This window comes from Brachyhypopomus gauderio, chromosome 4 (genome assembly GCF_052324685.1).
Source record: "Brachyhypopomus gauderio isolate BG-103 chromosome 4, BGAUD_0.2, whole genome shotgun sequence".
NCBI lineage: Eukaryota > Metazoa > Chordata > Actinopteri > Gymnotiformes > Hypopomidae > Brachyhypopomus > Brachyhypopomus gauderio.
In genome coordinates this window covers 14,686,270-14,702,438 of record NC_135214.1, presented here as the reverse complement: position 1 = coordinate 14,702,438, position 16,169 = coordinate 14,686,270, and the positions used below count along the sequence as shown (strand labels likewise).

Genomic DNA, 16,169 nt, shown 5'->3' with positions numbered 1-16,169 from the left:
GTGAACGGAGGCGTCTCCCCTTCTTGAGTCCTGTAATTACAAATATCTGGTGGCTGTAGTCAGACTCTGGGCTCGGCTATCGTCAGTTTGGCTGAAAAGGTTGGCCTTTTTAGAGTTGTTTAAGGCATTAGTATTTTTTTTTCTTTTAAAATACCTGTAGTCAGCTATTTACAAGAGATCTCATCTATAGGCCAAACTGTTATAGGACTAAATCGTACTCTTAAATAACTCCATACAATAGCTGGGTGGTTAATCAGAGTGTTAATCACAAGGCTACTAGTTCTAACCACCACAGCTTTGTGACTCCTGCTGGGAACCTGGACAAGGCCTTTAACCCTCAATAGCTTCAGTTGCTTTTAATAAATCAGCTAAATGGCTAAAATATAACATAGTAAAGCTTCATCTCTAGGCAGACTCAGATAGGTAAGACACATTTATGTAAGACACATTCACTGCCCAGCAGAATAACCACACTCTAATGAAGGTGTCCAGCAAAGCCTGAAGGTACGCACGGCCCCTTCCAGAACCATCTTTGCCCTCTGTAACTATGAAGGAACAGCAAACATGTCCTGAGAGGCGTCCTTGTCTTTTATTAGTCTCTAATACAATAACCTAAAAACAATCAATGAAGAAAGGTGTGTGTGTGTGTGTATGTGTGTGTGTGTGTGTGTGATGTTTTGTGGTGCCCTGGTACTTTTGCTGCTAGCCCTAACCTTCCAGCTAGTGGATTGTGGGAACCCAGTGGGAGGGGTTCCGTGGAGCATTTCACCACTTCGGCAAGGGGAGTCCATACTCCTGAGTAGGGTCTCTGTTGGTCAGGGTGCTTCACTTCCAGGAGTGTGATGGCTGGGCTATAGGGAACAGTCTGTGTGTGTGTGTGTGTGTTGGTGGGGTGGACGGGGGCTAGAGGCTGAAGAATCTCTCTGTGTGTATCAGTCTCTGATCAGCCCTAACAATTTGGATTTGAACCATAGTACTGAAAAAATACCTCAACTGTATATGTGTGTTTCAGAAAGGTGACACTCGAATGTGAAAACGTACTTGAACTTGAAGTTATGCTTATACACAGGATACCATGTAAAAATATCCTATGCCAGTGATTATTTGTAAAGTGTAAAATGCAATTGCTTATGAAAATGTCATGTAACTGACTCTCTCTCTCTCTCTCTCTCTCTCTCTCTCTCTCTCTCATAGTGTGCCGGTTAACATGCCACAAAAAATGTGAGGTCAAGGTAAGGGATTCTGTGTCATCACAGCACTTTCACATGTTTCTATATTTGTCATAAGCATTTCATAGGCTAATATGAGTCTAAGATGAGGAAAAAATGAGATTTTACAAAGCCTTTGATTTTTTGATATCTCACCTCCGAATACAACCCTAAATGGTTTTGGGCTGTGTTACTTGGTTAGTCCCAGAGTAATTTTTCTTTCAAAACCAAACAACCCATATCTGAAAGTAAATTTCTGCCTTGATAATGAGCACAAGCCGTTTGGCAGGAGCTGGAATGTTGCCATTCTCCAGCCATCTGAAGGATCTGAAGCAGCCGTACACCATCCCAGTACATGTTTGCCTTGGCCAGCCCTGGTTCAGGATTAGCAAGCCTCTAAAAAAGCTCTCAAAAAACAAGCCTGCACCATGTCCCCTCTGGGGAGGAGCAGCACTGATGCTGGAATGGGCAGTGTGGGTGTGTGAGGTGTGTGGGGTATATGGGGTATATGGGGTGTAAGGGCTGTGAAGTATATGGGGTGTGTGGGGTGTGGAGTATATGGGATGTGTGGGGTGTGGAGTATATGGGGTGTGTGGGGTGTGGAGTATATGGGATGTGTGGGGTGTGGAGTATATGGGGTGTGTGGGGTGTGGAGTATATGGGGTGTGTGGGGTATATGATACTGAAAGTGGAACAGTGGGGTGTAAGGGATGGAATGGTTTTTTGGGGGACAACAAGGTGGAGGGGAGTGGTGGAGGGTATGGAGGAGGTGGAGGGGAGGGTATGGTGGAGGGGAGTGGTGGAGGTGGAGGGGAGTGGTGGAGGGTATGGAGGAGGTGGAGGGGAGTGGTGGAGGGTATGGTGGAGGTGGAGGGGAGTGGTGGAGGTGGAGGATGTGGAGGGGAGTGGTGGAGGATATGGAGGAGGTGGAGGGGAGTGGTGGAGGGTATGGTGGAGGGCGTGACGGAGGTATGTTTGAGAAATGAATGATTGGTGAGATGGATTCTGACTTGCTCTCCACTCCTCCATCATTCAGCCCCATCTGGTACACATTATGTATTATAGACAGTGTGTACATATGTGCAGTGTGTTTATGTGTGTGTGTGTGTGTGTGTGTGTGTGTGTGTGTGTGTGTGTGTGTGTGTGTGTGTGTGTGTGTGAGAGAGAGAGAGAGAGAGTGTAGTTGTGTAGTTGCCCACCACTCTGCCACTTTTTGCACCCACAGGAAATTCCAGAGGTGTGAGGGGTGTGGCCGTCCACTGCCTGTTGTGCTGGCATGCTCTCTAAGTTCGGCCAAACTGCAGCGATTTCTCACACAAATGCTTGCGGCTGAAATAGCACCTTGTGGGTGGGTAGTTCAGCCATTGGCCTTGGTCAAGCCCGACACACCCCGACACACCCTGAGCAGAACAATACGCAGGAGAAAAAGGAAAGATGTCCTATCAGGTGAAGTAGATGCGCGTGAATTGGAGGAAGTTAAGCTATGTAGAGGATTAGTGCGAGAGGGGAAGTTCCTCCGCCCCGTGCGGGTGGAGGTCCTGGCTTGGAGAAGCTTCTGGTTGCAGACTTGGAGTATGAGTGGGGAGGTTATTCTGAAGTCCCACACATTATACTGCACGTAAGGCTTAAACGCACCCAAGTTCATGTTAGAGACATAGACTGGCACTCCTTGCCAAAATTGTGAAGAATGTTTGGCCAAAAGTCCAAGACTTGGCCGGGTTCATTTTTAGTTTCCCCGCTAAGGCAAAAACATGGGCTGAATGTTCATACATGATAGCAGCAAGCCTGTGTGCTATGATTGTTTTGTCATGCATAGACTGGCCAAAATGAGATCTCCCTTTCTCAAAGTAATTGCTAGAGAATTCTTTTGAACCATTCCTCCTTCCTTTCTGTTTGACGCATGCATGATCTTTCACTTTTGGAATCCAAGTTTTTGTTCTGAGTCGAGTGAAGACTTTTCACGCTGACTTGCTATGGTATAAATCTCTGCCTCTATAATGAGATAAGCTGCACACGTGGCCCCTGCCTAACCTCTGACGCTCAGACCATTTGTGCGAGCCATTGGGAGCTGGTCACCAGCATCGGACCCCTGGCAGACGGAGAGAAAGGCTGAACAAACAGCACCTGATCACAGATATGACCTCATCAAACACGAGTGTCCTACACCAAAGATAGAAACAAATATTAACGTTTGTTTAACACTGAAAGATAATGTACGAAGGTTGACAAACCCTTGGCTTTGTTCCTTCCTCGTCCTCGTACCTCTGACTGCGAAAACATCTTGCACATTCTCACACTCCTGTTTACACCACGATCCCTCCACACACACCCTCCCACCCATACACACACACACACACACACACACACACACACACACACACACACACACACACACACACACACACACACACACACACACACACACACCCTCTTTCATACATTCTTTTCCATAACTTTGAAGAGGGAGAGAAGGTATATGCATTGGGAGAATGGTGATATGAATCTTCACATTCTCAAACAAAGGTAATGAAGTCCATAATGAGTCTTCTCCACACCAGCACTGTAGGAACAAGATGAGAAGATAAATCCAGGTTTCGCCAGTCCTTCAGGCATACGGCCTCATTTCAGTGTAGATGTTCGACTCAAACTTGGTTTTAATCAAATCCACTTTAAGCAGTTGATACATTTAGATGACACCTCGACAACTGTGTTTACATTTTATACATTTCACTATAAAATCAATCAACAATCTTTATTTACAATAGTGTTTATTTCATGTTGCAGTTCTCAGCTTCGGGTCCTGGTAGACTTGGAGGCAGATCTCTGCTTCAGGTCTTGTCCTCTCCATCCTGTCTACCTTCCCCGTATGTCAGGCGAAAGCTGAGCCCACTCTCCCGGGAGGTGATGTGGGGGGGGGGGGGGGGGTGTACATTTCTGCGCGGTTCATGGCCAGTTCATTGGTCGCTGGCTTGCATCGCTCCATGGTGAGAGTCTGCGGGATTGGACTTGATTTGAATTCCAAAAAGCTGGGAAGCGGCAGTCTCGGGGTGCTCATAAAGCAAAGGTGAGGTGGGTTAAGTGTGGGGCTCCATTATTCATTAGTCTCACAGCCCCTTTCGTGAGCCAGAGGGCCACGGGGCGAGAGTGTTAAGATTCGAATCAAGTGGGGAAAGTGCCGGAAAGTGCCAGAAAGTGCCGGAAGTGTGTTGGGGAGCAAGCGGGAGAATGTTTGAGTGATCCTTCCCTCTTGCCAGGGATAGATTTGTGTGAATTAAAAGGTGCTAAAAAACATCCATTTGGAGGCAATATCAACAATGGCAGTGTGCGGAATGTCACAAATGTTCCCTTCCCTCTGAGAGACTGAATGGTTGCTTTAGTTTGGCAAATTGCTCAGGGTGTAGAGGACAGTGTTGACAAGAGTATGAGATGTAGGCTGCTGTGTCTCTGTGGAGGAGGAGCTGGTGCACCACGTCCCTCCTGCTTTATGTCACAGGCACCGTCTTCACTCTGATGCTCATAACCATTATTCCTTATTAGGTCATACATGGTGCGTACAGCAAGACTTCAGTATGTCAGGGCTGCTCTGTTTGGGTCTGCAGCTAGAGTGTGGGCTTTTAGCTCATGGGGAGTGTATTTATAGCTCCTCCCATTTTCTCCAAACACTTTCGCATGCTTGAATCATATGGCCAAAACATAATTTCAAAGAAAAGAGAGAGTCAATTAGCATTTCCATAACACTAATTGGAGCATGGTCATTCATGAACTAACATTTAAGTCAGATCGGCTTCTGATCAAAGTGTTTCTTTAAATCCCAAACAGCAGGAGAAGATCAGAGTTTCTCGGTGTAATGTGACTTCAACTGTGGTTGTGTGATCGATGTAAGTCATCGTGGCGTTAGAAGGAGCTTCATTGCTGTAGATCAGAACCCAGGCCAGAACTGGCCCTTTCAAGAACATAAAAGCAGCAGAAATGCTACCAGTCGTTTCTGTCCCACAAAGAACAAGGGGAATTTTCTCCCCCACTTCCAGCAGTATCTGTTTTTTCAGTTGTTCTATTTTTTTCAATTGTTGTTTGCCCTGGCACACGGCAACGCGCCTGTTTTTCAACCGTGTCTAACCCCACTTCCTTAGCGCCGGGCTGCCGTCGCCGAACCTCTCGCCGCTGCTGGGAGACTTACGACCCCTCGTCGTTTATTAGTTTTTGCCTGCTGGAGGAGACGTGTAACCCCCCACCCCCCCCCCCCCCCCCCCCCCCCCCACCTCACCCCCCCGAGGTCATGCCCGACGTGCGGGACGTTGCAGGGAGCCTCTTCGCTCCCGTAGCTGCCTCCTGAACTCGACCGCACCGCCTCCCGGCACCCTCGATGGGGGCAGCTGCCACGTCTGTGTTGTCCCGCTGTCCCGTGAGCCTCGGGACACGACCGCGAACCAGACGACGGCGACTCCGTGTCCAAGGACGCGCCTCCCCTCGCCAAGAGGAACACGGGCCAATCGTATCTGCGGGGGTGGAGGTGGACTCAGACGTTTGGGTTCTGGGGACCCAGCCGGGGGCGGGATGGCGTGAGTCACCCCTGCCGAACGGAGGTCTGCACAGTCTCGTGCTCTCCCTCCTCATCCGTGACGCCCACATGTGGGTTCTGCGTGCTGGGCAGACATGCACGTGTGCAGGGACGTGCATGCTCAGCGGGCCTGCGTGTGCAGTCCTGGTAAGACCAGCATAATGGGTGGCAGTACCAGCCCCGTTTCTCTTCGCTCTCACTCAGACGTGTTATGGTTGGGAAGCAAACACGAACCGCCGACATCCATGTTCACAAGTTACCGCCTTTGAAACCTCACGATGATCAGTGAACTGACGGCAGTACCGGTGCCGTCTTTGGTGATTTAGGTTCGTCTTTATGAGGTCAAATATACAAACGTCCCTTCTCAGCACAGTGCCTGCCTTTGACTACTCTCTCTCTCTCTTTTTCTCTCTCTCTCTCTCTTTCTCTCTCTCTCTCTCTCTCTTCCTCTAACTCATTCTCTCTCTCACTCAGCCTGCTCCCCCCTCTCTCTCCCTGTCTCTCTCTCTTGCGCACACACTACCACACGCCTACACAAACATACCCCCAGCCCCACAGGAGCAGGTGAGTGGGGTGGGAGGGGAGGCGGGCCGTGTGGTTGAACTCGCGCCAGAGCGCGGCCGCCGCTCCACATTTTTGCCCTCCTCCCCGCGTTCCCCCTCTCCTCCCCTCCTCTCCCCTCTACTGGCACACAAACAGTGGGCAGGCATTAGTTTAGCTTGAGAGTCTGCGTGTTTTGGACGCCCCTAGACAGCCTCTCAGGCGGCGGACAGGGCAGTGCGATCGGCACGCACTCTCATTAATTACAGTCTCGCCTGGGGAGCCCGCCGCGCTGATTGATGTGTTCAGGGCTCCTTACTAAGGTCTCCTTGTGTGGGTTCAACTTTTGATATTGCCAGGAGTCTATTGCAGATGTGAGTGCTATCAGAGTGAATCTTTGGTTTGGGTAGACAAACCAAAGAGAGAATTAACCTGAAGAATGACAGAGTGGATGCTTTTTTTATTTCACGCTATCTGTGAAGATTCAGTCTTGAGTCTTGAACATGAATCATCTGGTCTTTACACACGGGATCTTTGTGTTCTCTAGCCCGTGAGGCAGGGTGGAGACCGTTGTGCTTTAGCAGGAAAATGTGTTTGTGAAGTTTGGATGCCGACAGCAGTGTAGGTTTTGAATGCTTGGGAGGGAGGGAGGGAGGGAGGGAGGGAGGGAGGGAGGGAGGGAGGGAGAGAGAGAGAGAGAGAGAGAGAGAGAGAGAGAGAGAGAGAGAGAGAGAGAGAGAGAGAGAGAGAGAGAGAGAGAGAGAGAGAGAGAGAGAGAGAGAGAGAGAGAGAGAGAGAGAGAGAGAGAGAGAGAGAGAGAGAGAGTGTGTGGCCACCCTGTTGCTCATCCTTCCAGAGGTTTAGTACAGAGAGTAAGTGGTTTGTTGCATGGGAAATCAGGAGCCATCCATAAGCAGCAGACCAACAGTGGTAGAACTAATAGAAACATTTTATAAGTTCACAAATGCATCAGTGCTAGCTTCTGTTGATCAGTTTTTCTAGCTTCTCGTCTTTTCTTGTGGTATCTCAGTGGTTGTAGTGTGTGGTTTACTGTTCACTAATTGGGTCTGTCTTTGGCGCGTGACTCACTTTGTAAACTCGCGGTTTATTCCCAACACGTGCACGTACAGTTTGGAGCAGTGCCTGTTACCCAGCCGGCCTCTTACCGGGTCGGCCTATTACCTGGGTCGGCCCGTTACCTGGGTCGGCCCGTTACCTGGGTCGGCCATTCACTTGGGCGCTTGTTCTTTCAGTGATCATCTCTCCAGGAGTGGCTTGCCATACTTCTCCCAGTACAGGTACAGGTGAGGGACATTTAGAGGTATTTTGGCAGCAGGCTCCACCCCTGAAGCTCCCCAGGTCCCCGCCTTGTCTGTCCCACACGGGCTGTCCGCCGTCCCTCCTGTCTAACCCCCATCCCTGCCTTTGCTGCTGTTCAGGTCTGTGTATTCTCAGATTGCTGGCCCCGGTACCTTCTTCCTGTGAACAATAGCTTCACACGGTCTCCCGCCTCTCGGGCCGTGCCCACAGCCTCTAACAGACCTGCGTTCTCAGGGCCGTATCCTGTGACTGTAACGTGGCTCCTTTGTGCGCTGCCCGCTGACCAATTACAGGAGGTAAGCGCTATCTGAGGCTAACGCGATTGGCCTCACGCTTCCAGCCAATGGCTAGCGGCGAGCTTTTGTTACCAAAACTAAATCGCTGAAAAGAAATGTTACTGGCCAATCAAGGAGCTGCTGAAATGACATCAGTAAACTTCCTCCGCTTGTGTTTGTGGCCACAGTCTTGTGGGCCAAGGAAGGGCGGGTCAGATTTCCCACCGATTGTCAACCTAAACTTTATAGAGACAAGCAGAGGAGAAGAGAGGGTCTTGTGCAACACACTGCCTAACACAGACCTAAATATCTCGTGTCCGTGTCCTTGAATGTTACGGTTATAAATCTTATTGAATTACAAGTCACAGGATGCATTATATCATCCTAACATTGTCTGCTAACATCATGATGAACAATACAACAGGCATGTCACAAGATGGGGCTTATTGTCTAAAGAACCAAAAACAGAAATAATAACCCCACAAAGATTTGTAGCCTAAAACTCTAATAATTTTTTTTAATTAAACTAGCAGGCTTATGTTCTCCCACTCGGAGCACATGACTTCATGGTTTAATGTGAACATTTGTGAGTTGATTTTGCGGAACAGAATACCTGAACTCGCCCCCTGGCCCATGTGAGCATTACGTGCTCTGGATGCCTATGAGGTGATGGTGTGAGTTTCATCTGCCTGTGCAGTCCCTCACTGTGCGTGGGGAGGTCAAGCGAGTGCGGGATGGTAGTGTGGGACGGGTTTGTCCTGCTGTGAACGTGGTGGCACGCAGGCTCCGAGACCAGAGCACTCCTGCTTAGCAAAGGATGGAGAAACAATGAGGGCAGATGAAGCAAATCTCCCCGGATTGCCCGGGTCACAGTGGGGCTGTTATTTGAGAAACACGAGATTCTCTCCCCACATCCTGGGGAAAGGAAGACCTTATATTCCAAAACGGAAGCAAGCAGGAGTCCATTTATAAACTGGGACGTAACAGCATTGAAAAACAAGGGAGAGATTGTAGTGTAGTCTGAAAGAGTGCAGTTGCATGCACACACATGCTCACACACAAAGGCAGAAGTGATGTGGGTCCATCTCTGTGGAGTCTAAGCTTAGGCAGGACCCCTCCAGACCCAGCCACTGTGCTCCAAACACTGTGGCCTTTTTCAAAGAGAAATCCACTGAGATGCTAGTTTTAAAAGTGACATAGTCAGGATGATAGTCTCTGGGTGTATTAGCCTGTGGAAAAGTGCATTGTAAGGGTAAAGAGAGAGAGAGAGAGAGAGAGAGAGAGAGAGAGAGAGATATATATATACAGAGAGAGAGACAGAGAGAGATTGGAGTGCGTTTGTGGGAGGAGGCCTTCCCAGCACGTGTGCTGATGATAAGAGGTGATACTTGCTGATCAACAACACTTGAAGCTCAGCAGTTCATTTGTCCATGTGAAGTGCTTGCAGATGGTCTGCAGGGCCTTAATCTGGTCCGGGCTGGGAGAGGGGGGGCTGTGGGTCTGGCTGCACAGCTGACTCGTCCACACCTCTCCCTCTGATCCTGCAGCCATCCGGATTCACTCTCCTGGGCGTGCTCCCCAATCCAGACGCCACAGTCTTAGATCCAGCGGGGGAAGGCGAACGCAAACGCCCAGATCTTCGTCAGCTCGGTGTAGTCAGCGCCCGGCGGAAAGAATGCACGCCACGGGCCAAGTGAGTACGAGCGAGAGAGAGCCGCGGCTCCCGGGAGCTAGCGCAGAGACGGACGGAGACAGATGCGGTGGCTTACAGAGACAAGGGGGAAAGTGCGAGGGAGAGAACAGAGACAGTCATCACCAATTACACGGTGCCTTACTGCGAGCCCAGGGTAGCAGATGCAGAGCAGTGGAAGTGTGCTTTGTGTGCACTGGGTGGAGGTGATTGTGTTGCTGGGTGGAGGTGATTGACTTTTTGGGTGGAGGAGGTTGTTGGCCCTGTGGTCTCCAGAAGGAGTGTCCTTGTCGACATGCACCTGTTCTGAGGAGCCCTCCCTGCTCTGTCTGGAACCCTGTTTTTGAATGTGGAAACGTAAAAGTAGAAGTTTAAATACAATACGGAGTGAGATGCGATCATTGAACGTGGGTGCTTGCTATGGGATTTTGTGCACAGGTCGTTCTAAAATGTTTTTTAACCTCTTGTATATTTGCCTGGGTATGTGATCTTTACTCCTCATCGATCGAGCCTTGTCGCCCCGGGAGAGGAGACAAAGGATGGAGTGAAAGTTGGACGTCATAAGCGCAGTTACGAGCTGTGTCCTTGTGTCCTGCTCCGTTATGTCCATCATTGCCAAGTGTTCCCGACATGTGTGATCGTTTTGTTCTCCAGAGCTTCCTTGCTGTGCTCCCAAGTGGCTGGTGTTGGGAGAGAGGTGGGAAGAGGCTCAGCTCACCTTTAACATTCCTCCCTCAGCACCTGTCAGACCTCCACCCGTCCAGCTCCACACACCTGCTTGATTAACAGCTCTGCTAATCAGCACAATTCCTGCCAACACGCAGGGCTGCTCCACTAATCCTGCCTTCGCTAGCCCTCTCTGCATTCTGGGAATGCTACGCTGTACTGGCTTGGCTGGCCAGGTTTGCCCTTGCGTAAGTGCAGAACATTCACTTTGCCCAGAAGTATTTATCCTTCTAATTTCAGTTCTGTCTATGGGAATAGGATATGTGGACTTATGCTCTTCTGTGTAGTCTGTGTGTGTGTGCATGCACATTGCATACATGTGAGTGTGTTATATCTAGCGGTACAGACGTTCCTGTTACGAGCCTTCACTCTGGTTCTTTTGGGTCTCCGAGTGATATTGCACAAATCTGGTTGAAAATGCTTTGTTGGAAGTGTATTTTGACCACATGTGAAACTGGAACATTTGGAATAGCACAGAACAGCTGGTGTTACCATCACCCATCGCTGCATGTTTACTCACGACAGGTATACAGTAGCACACTTGTATGGAGCACTCAAACCATGTACATGTCTGACGGGGTGTGTGTTCCTCATATGCAGCGCGCTTACTCTGTCGCGTTTCTTCTCCGATGCCGTTCTGCTCCACCCACGATCATCCATTCGAGACAGGTGTGCGGGGAACTTAGCAAGCCCTACTCTGGGCTCTCCTCTTGGAGGTCCTAGGAGGTCCTGGAAAGGCGGATCGGGTTTCTGCAGCTCTCCTTCCCCCGTGCCCGGCTAAACGCGCTGTTTACTTTCCCGCACACGAGGCCGTGTGCTGTAGCCGCCATCCCGAGGTTGGGTTATGGCCATAGCAGTACCTATTACCAGCAGCACCTCTGGGATCATAAAACATAATTAAAGCCAGGACACAGGAACTATGTCAGACCCATAACACGCAGACACCTTGCTGCCGAGCAGCTCCTCACGGAGCGAGGCTTGTCTCGCACTACCAAATAGGGCAAAAAACAAGTTTGTGGGACAAAAGGTCCAAACCCGTGTCCAGTTTGAGCTGGTGTTAAGGCGTGGATTTTCCATGCCGGCGCTGGGCAGCTCTACCTCCCTGTCTCGTCTCCTCCTTTGGCCGCGCTTTTATAAAGCTTGTCATTAATATTGGATGCAGTGTGTGGCACCATGCAAACATCTGGAGCACAACTGCTGGGACACTCTCCACAGATGCCTCACTTTGATGTCAACATCCTGTGTATAATTACTTTGATACAGCAAAACAAAATGACTTGTGTGCTTTTTTTTTTTTTTTTACACAACGGTTCTTTCCTCCAGTTCAAGTTTAGGTGGTGATTTCACATACCTACCAATAGATGATTAGATGGTGCATGTCACAAAATAAGAGGTTAAAATGAACAGCAAACCAGCTGCATGTTCGCGGGTGTTTATGATGGGACTGATAGAACAGAATGTTCTTGTCATGTTTCCACTGCATCGGTGTTAATGTTTAGTACCCATGTGTTTGATTCATTTCTTAGCTCTTTCATTGCTCCCCTGTCCAGTATCATATTTAACTTACTGGCATAACAGAACGTTTGCTGGCTTTTTATGTCCTAGTCATTGTTCCAGTTGCATCAAATCGAAACCATCGGAGATACTCAAATGGAGGGTGCGCGCTGTCACAGTTGTTTGTGACTTTGGACATTTAAAAATCCCGTAGTGGAGTGTAGCTACCTGAATTAAAGGTGATTCTTCTATGAAATTGAATACAAGTTTTCTTGGGCTTCATCGTTGCTGAGCGAGGAAACAAACGTTCTGTAGAAGGCAGTTTTCTTCCACAGAAGGGAGTGTAATTTGAACAGACCCCTCAGAACAGACTCAACAGAAAGCTCATTGTGGTAGGAGGACCGAGGCTCTTCAAAGTCCTCGCAGCTCACCGAGACCTCTCAACTCCCCCTGACGGTGAACAGCCGTCTAGGGTCTGCCATTGTGCTGCTAATAGCTCTTACAACTTTCAATGAAGTCGAAGTTGCCATTCTGTTATGTAACCAGCTTATGTAAAGAATACATGTATAGGTTATGTAAGCTGGCGTTCTCCTTTCATGATAAATCGCTGTGTTATAGTAACTAAACATAAAGAAACTCCCAGTTGAGATTGCGTTGTATTAACTTAACTAATGGCATAACTGCTAGGGTTAGGAGTTAGTTGAAGGGAAAATATTTCATTTTACATACTACAGGAAAAATAAGACAGGGGAAGCTCTTAATTCGTTAATACTTATTTTGACAGGTACCAGTCAGCGTTGATGATGGTAGAAGTGGTCAGTTCGCCAGCTCTGGTCTTTTCTCCCCTCACCGACCAGGTGGTGTGGGACACGCTGTCGTTTTTGCTGCTTTATTTCTGACCACGCTAATGTCCCTCCAGTGTATTTGCTGGAGTAGCGTGCAGAGGTGTTGCTGCGACTGCCGGCTGTAAAACCGAGATAACTACTGTCGGACGGGGATTACGACGGGTTTGTTTGCTGTGCGCGTGTGGCTGTAGAGAGAAATGAGCTTTGCGTAAAGGAGCTCGACGCGGAGCCCACCACCACACGGCCCTGGACCCGCCTGAGAGCTTGTCAACTCATGTTTGAGCTGTAAGCTGAGAACTTGATAACAACTAGAGGCGGTGAGGGGAGGGGGAAGGAGAGGAGGGGCCTGTGTGTGTGTGTGTGTGTGTGTGTGTGTGTGTGTGTGTGTGTGTGTGGGAGGGGGGGGGGGGTCTGGATGAGGGAGGGGCGGAGGGGTGGGGGGAATTGTCTGTCAAACTCAAGTCCAGCCCCTGTGGCTGCTGAGGAATTTTAGCTGTATGCTTCTGGCCCCTGCTTTCCATTCCACTCTGTTCACATACATGAGTTGAAGAAAGAGAGAGAGAGAGAGTGTGTGTGAGAGAGAGAGAGAGAGAGAGAGAGAGAGAGTGTAAGGGGGAGGACTGAGAGAGAAGACAAAACGAGTGTGTGTATTACAGAGACAGAGAGAGTGCTTAGAGAGCTCAAGAGGGAGAAAGCGCGTAAGCAAAAGTGTGAGAGGGAGGAGGTATGAGAAGAAGGACGGGGGATGGCGATAGCCTGCAGCCAGACGTCCCGCATTTCTGAGCAGCGTGCGCAGCTCCCGGACGCTCCGGCTACACTCCTCTCTACACTCCTGCCATCCATCAGTGCGAAGATCTCTTAGGATCGTTTGTTCTTCCCCTGGTCGCAACACGGAGCGGTGTGGGTTTTTTTATTTTTATTTTTTGTGGGAATTTATAGGTGAAGTTAGAGACCCACACACACACACACACACACACCTCCCTTGCCTTACTGGATTACCTTCCCGTGTCTTGGAGAGGTTTAGCGGCTCACGCTAGGGACAGCGAGTGGACCGGGCAGCCTTTGGCGCGGCTCTTGGGAGAATGCGGCAGTGAAGTCAGTCTGCTCGCCAACACTTGTGCACCCGGCGAGAGAGAGAGGCACGGTCACGCCTGGAGGATGGCGACTGCCGTGTTTCAGGTAAGTGGAGGGGTCACCAGTCACCCCCCCCCCCCCCTCACCCCCCACTCCTGTCCTGCAAAGCATCTGAACAGCCCACAGATGTTCATGATGTCTTTTGAAATGCACGCCACGGCTGGTGTAGAAATGCTCTCACATGCCATGTGTAAAGGAGAGGAGACTGCAGGCTGTGAGTGTGTGTGTGTGTGTGTGTGTGTGTGTGTGTGTGTTGTGTGTGTGTGTGTGTGGCTGGAACGACAGAGTGTGCGGGCTGGCATGTCCTGAAGTGGACTCGAAAGCAGTAGACCACTGCTGTGATGCTGAAGGTCACAGATCGCTTGCGTGATCGAGCGCTTGCGTGGTCGAACGCTTGCGTGATTGAGCACTGGCGTGATTGAGCACTGGCGTGATCGAGCACTGGCGTGATCGAGCGCTTGCGTGGTCGAACGCTTGCGTGATCGAGCGCTTGCGTGGTCGAACACTTGCGTGGTCGAACACTTGCGTGATCGAGCGCTTGCGTGGTCGAACACTTGCGTGATTGAGCACTGGCGTGGTCGAACGCTTGCGTGATTGAGCACTGGCGTGGTCGAACGCTTGCGTGATTGAGCACTGGCGTGGTCGAACACTTGCGTGATTGAGCACTGGCGTGGTCGAACGCTTGCGTGATTGAGCACTGGCGTGGTCGAACACTTGCGTGATTGAGCACTGGCGTGGTCGAACACTTGCGTGATTGAGCACTGGCGTGGTCGAACACTTGCGTGATTGAGCACTGGCGTGGTCGAACGCTTGCGTGATTGAGCACTGGCGTGGTCGAACGCTTGCGTGATTGAGCACTGGCGTGGTCGAACACTTGCGTGATTGAGCACTGGCGTGGTCGAACACTTGCGTGATTGAGCACTGGCGTGGTCGAACGCTTGCGTGATTGAGCACTGGCGTGGTCGAACGCTTGCGTGATTGAGCACTGGCGTGGTCGAACACTTGCGTGATTGAGCACTGGCGTGGTCGAACGCTTGCGTGATTGAGCACTGGCGTGGTCGAACGCTTGCGTGATTGGGTTATTGGCTTCTTAGTGATCATGGAATACATGGGAATGCTTTGCCGGCCACATGACGAATGAGTAAGCAGAACTGGTAACACTCTCTTGGGGAAACTCTTGCGTTCGATCCTGGAAAACGGCTTTACATATGTTTAACAATTTCATATGTATTTCCCACTTTATGACTTAATATTAGATTTTAGAATAGATAACATTCTTTTAAAATAATTCTGACTTTAGCAAGATATTCTTGGAGCAGTCAAAGAAATTGAAATGTCATTCAAAGGGAGTTGTGTGTGTGTGTGTGTGTGTGTGTGTGTGTGTGTGTGTGTGTGTGTGTGTGTGTGTGTGTGTGTGTGTGTGTGTGTGTGTGTGTGTGTGGGAGGTGTGCACCTGAAGGCACTCCATCCGCGGTGTAGAGCAGAGTGTGGTGTAGGTATCCGCACTGCTGGGAGAGTGAAAGTGAGAGGTTGTCCATTCAGGGCTGATTTGTACCTGCAGTTTGTGTCTTGTCTCCGTGTCTCGCTGCCTCGCTGACCTGCCTTTCTGTCCCCAAACACAAGACAGGACGATGGAGCTGCTGAAGGCTGAGCATATAGCTGAGTGCCTCTGCGGCATTCCGAGCTGCTTGCTCACGTGTGTGTGTGTGTGTGTGTGTGTGTGTGTGTGTGTGTGTGTGTGTGTGTGTGCGTCTGCGTGTGCGTGTAAGAGACATAGAGAGTGTGGGCAAGAGAGAGAGAGACAGACAAACAAACAGACAGTTCAGACAGTGATGTCTATGTGTCATTCACATACTTTGAGAAAAGGACAGGTGAGATCCTCTGGCCACTTACACCAGCATTTACCTCGGAACATACAAGTCACGCTAGAGAGTGCCGGTCACTGTAGGTCAAACGTGGGTCAAACGTGTCAAACGCCGGGATTGTCAAATGCTGGATATTTATGTCTCCTTAGTAGCTGTGCCATGGAGGACAGGGAATAACAACTTTTTAGGAATACTTTATTTATAGCTCTGAAATTAAGTTGAATCAGTGTTATTTACTGCTATGTTCATGTAATTGAAGGCAACAGGGATGTTGTAGTAAATATCTGCATGGTGTAAATGACATAAAAGGCGCCTCCACGTACATTTTTTTTTCTGCTAATTCGGGTGTAAACATCAGCAAACAAATGGTCATCACTTACCAACCGTGTAGACTCACCGTTCCACGATCTGCACTGCTGCAGACCCCCCCCCCCCTTCCCCCCAGATACTCTACTACCCCTCCCCATATCTACCCCAGCCCCCTGATCCTGGATACTGCATGTATGTATATACC

General features: G+C 49.7%; 1 protein-coding gene across 15 annotated transcripts in view; it reads left to right on the top strand.

The window, feature by feature from the left end:
• Positions 1 to 16,169, top strand: part of tns1b (tensin 1b) — a 164,239-nt gene that overhangs the window by 77,021 nt on the left and 71,049 nt on the right. For 11 of the 15 annotated variants that reach the window (XR_013130436.1, XM_077002488.1, XM_077002487.1 and 8 more), the window contains exon 3: positions 1,195 to 1,232. Coding sequence is in view for 14 of the 15 variants with exons in the window: in XM_077002488.1 (XP_076858603.1) it covers positions 1,195 to 1,232 (38 nt within the window). In the remaining variant the exon portion in view is untranslated. Of the gene's footprint in view, positions 1 to 1,194; positions 1,233 to 9,425; positions 9,595 to 13,220; positions 13,836 to 16,169 lie in introns of those variants that run through there. The other 4 variants (XM_077002495.1, XM_077002497.1, XM_077002493.1 and 1 more) reach the window with 4 other exon arrangements.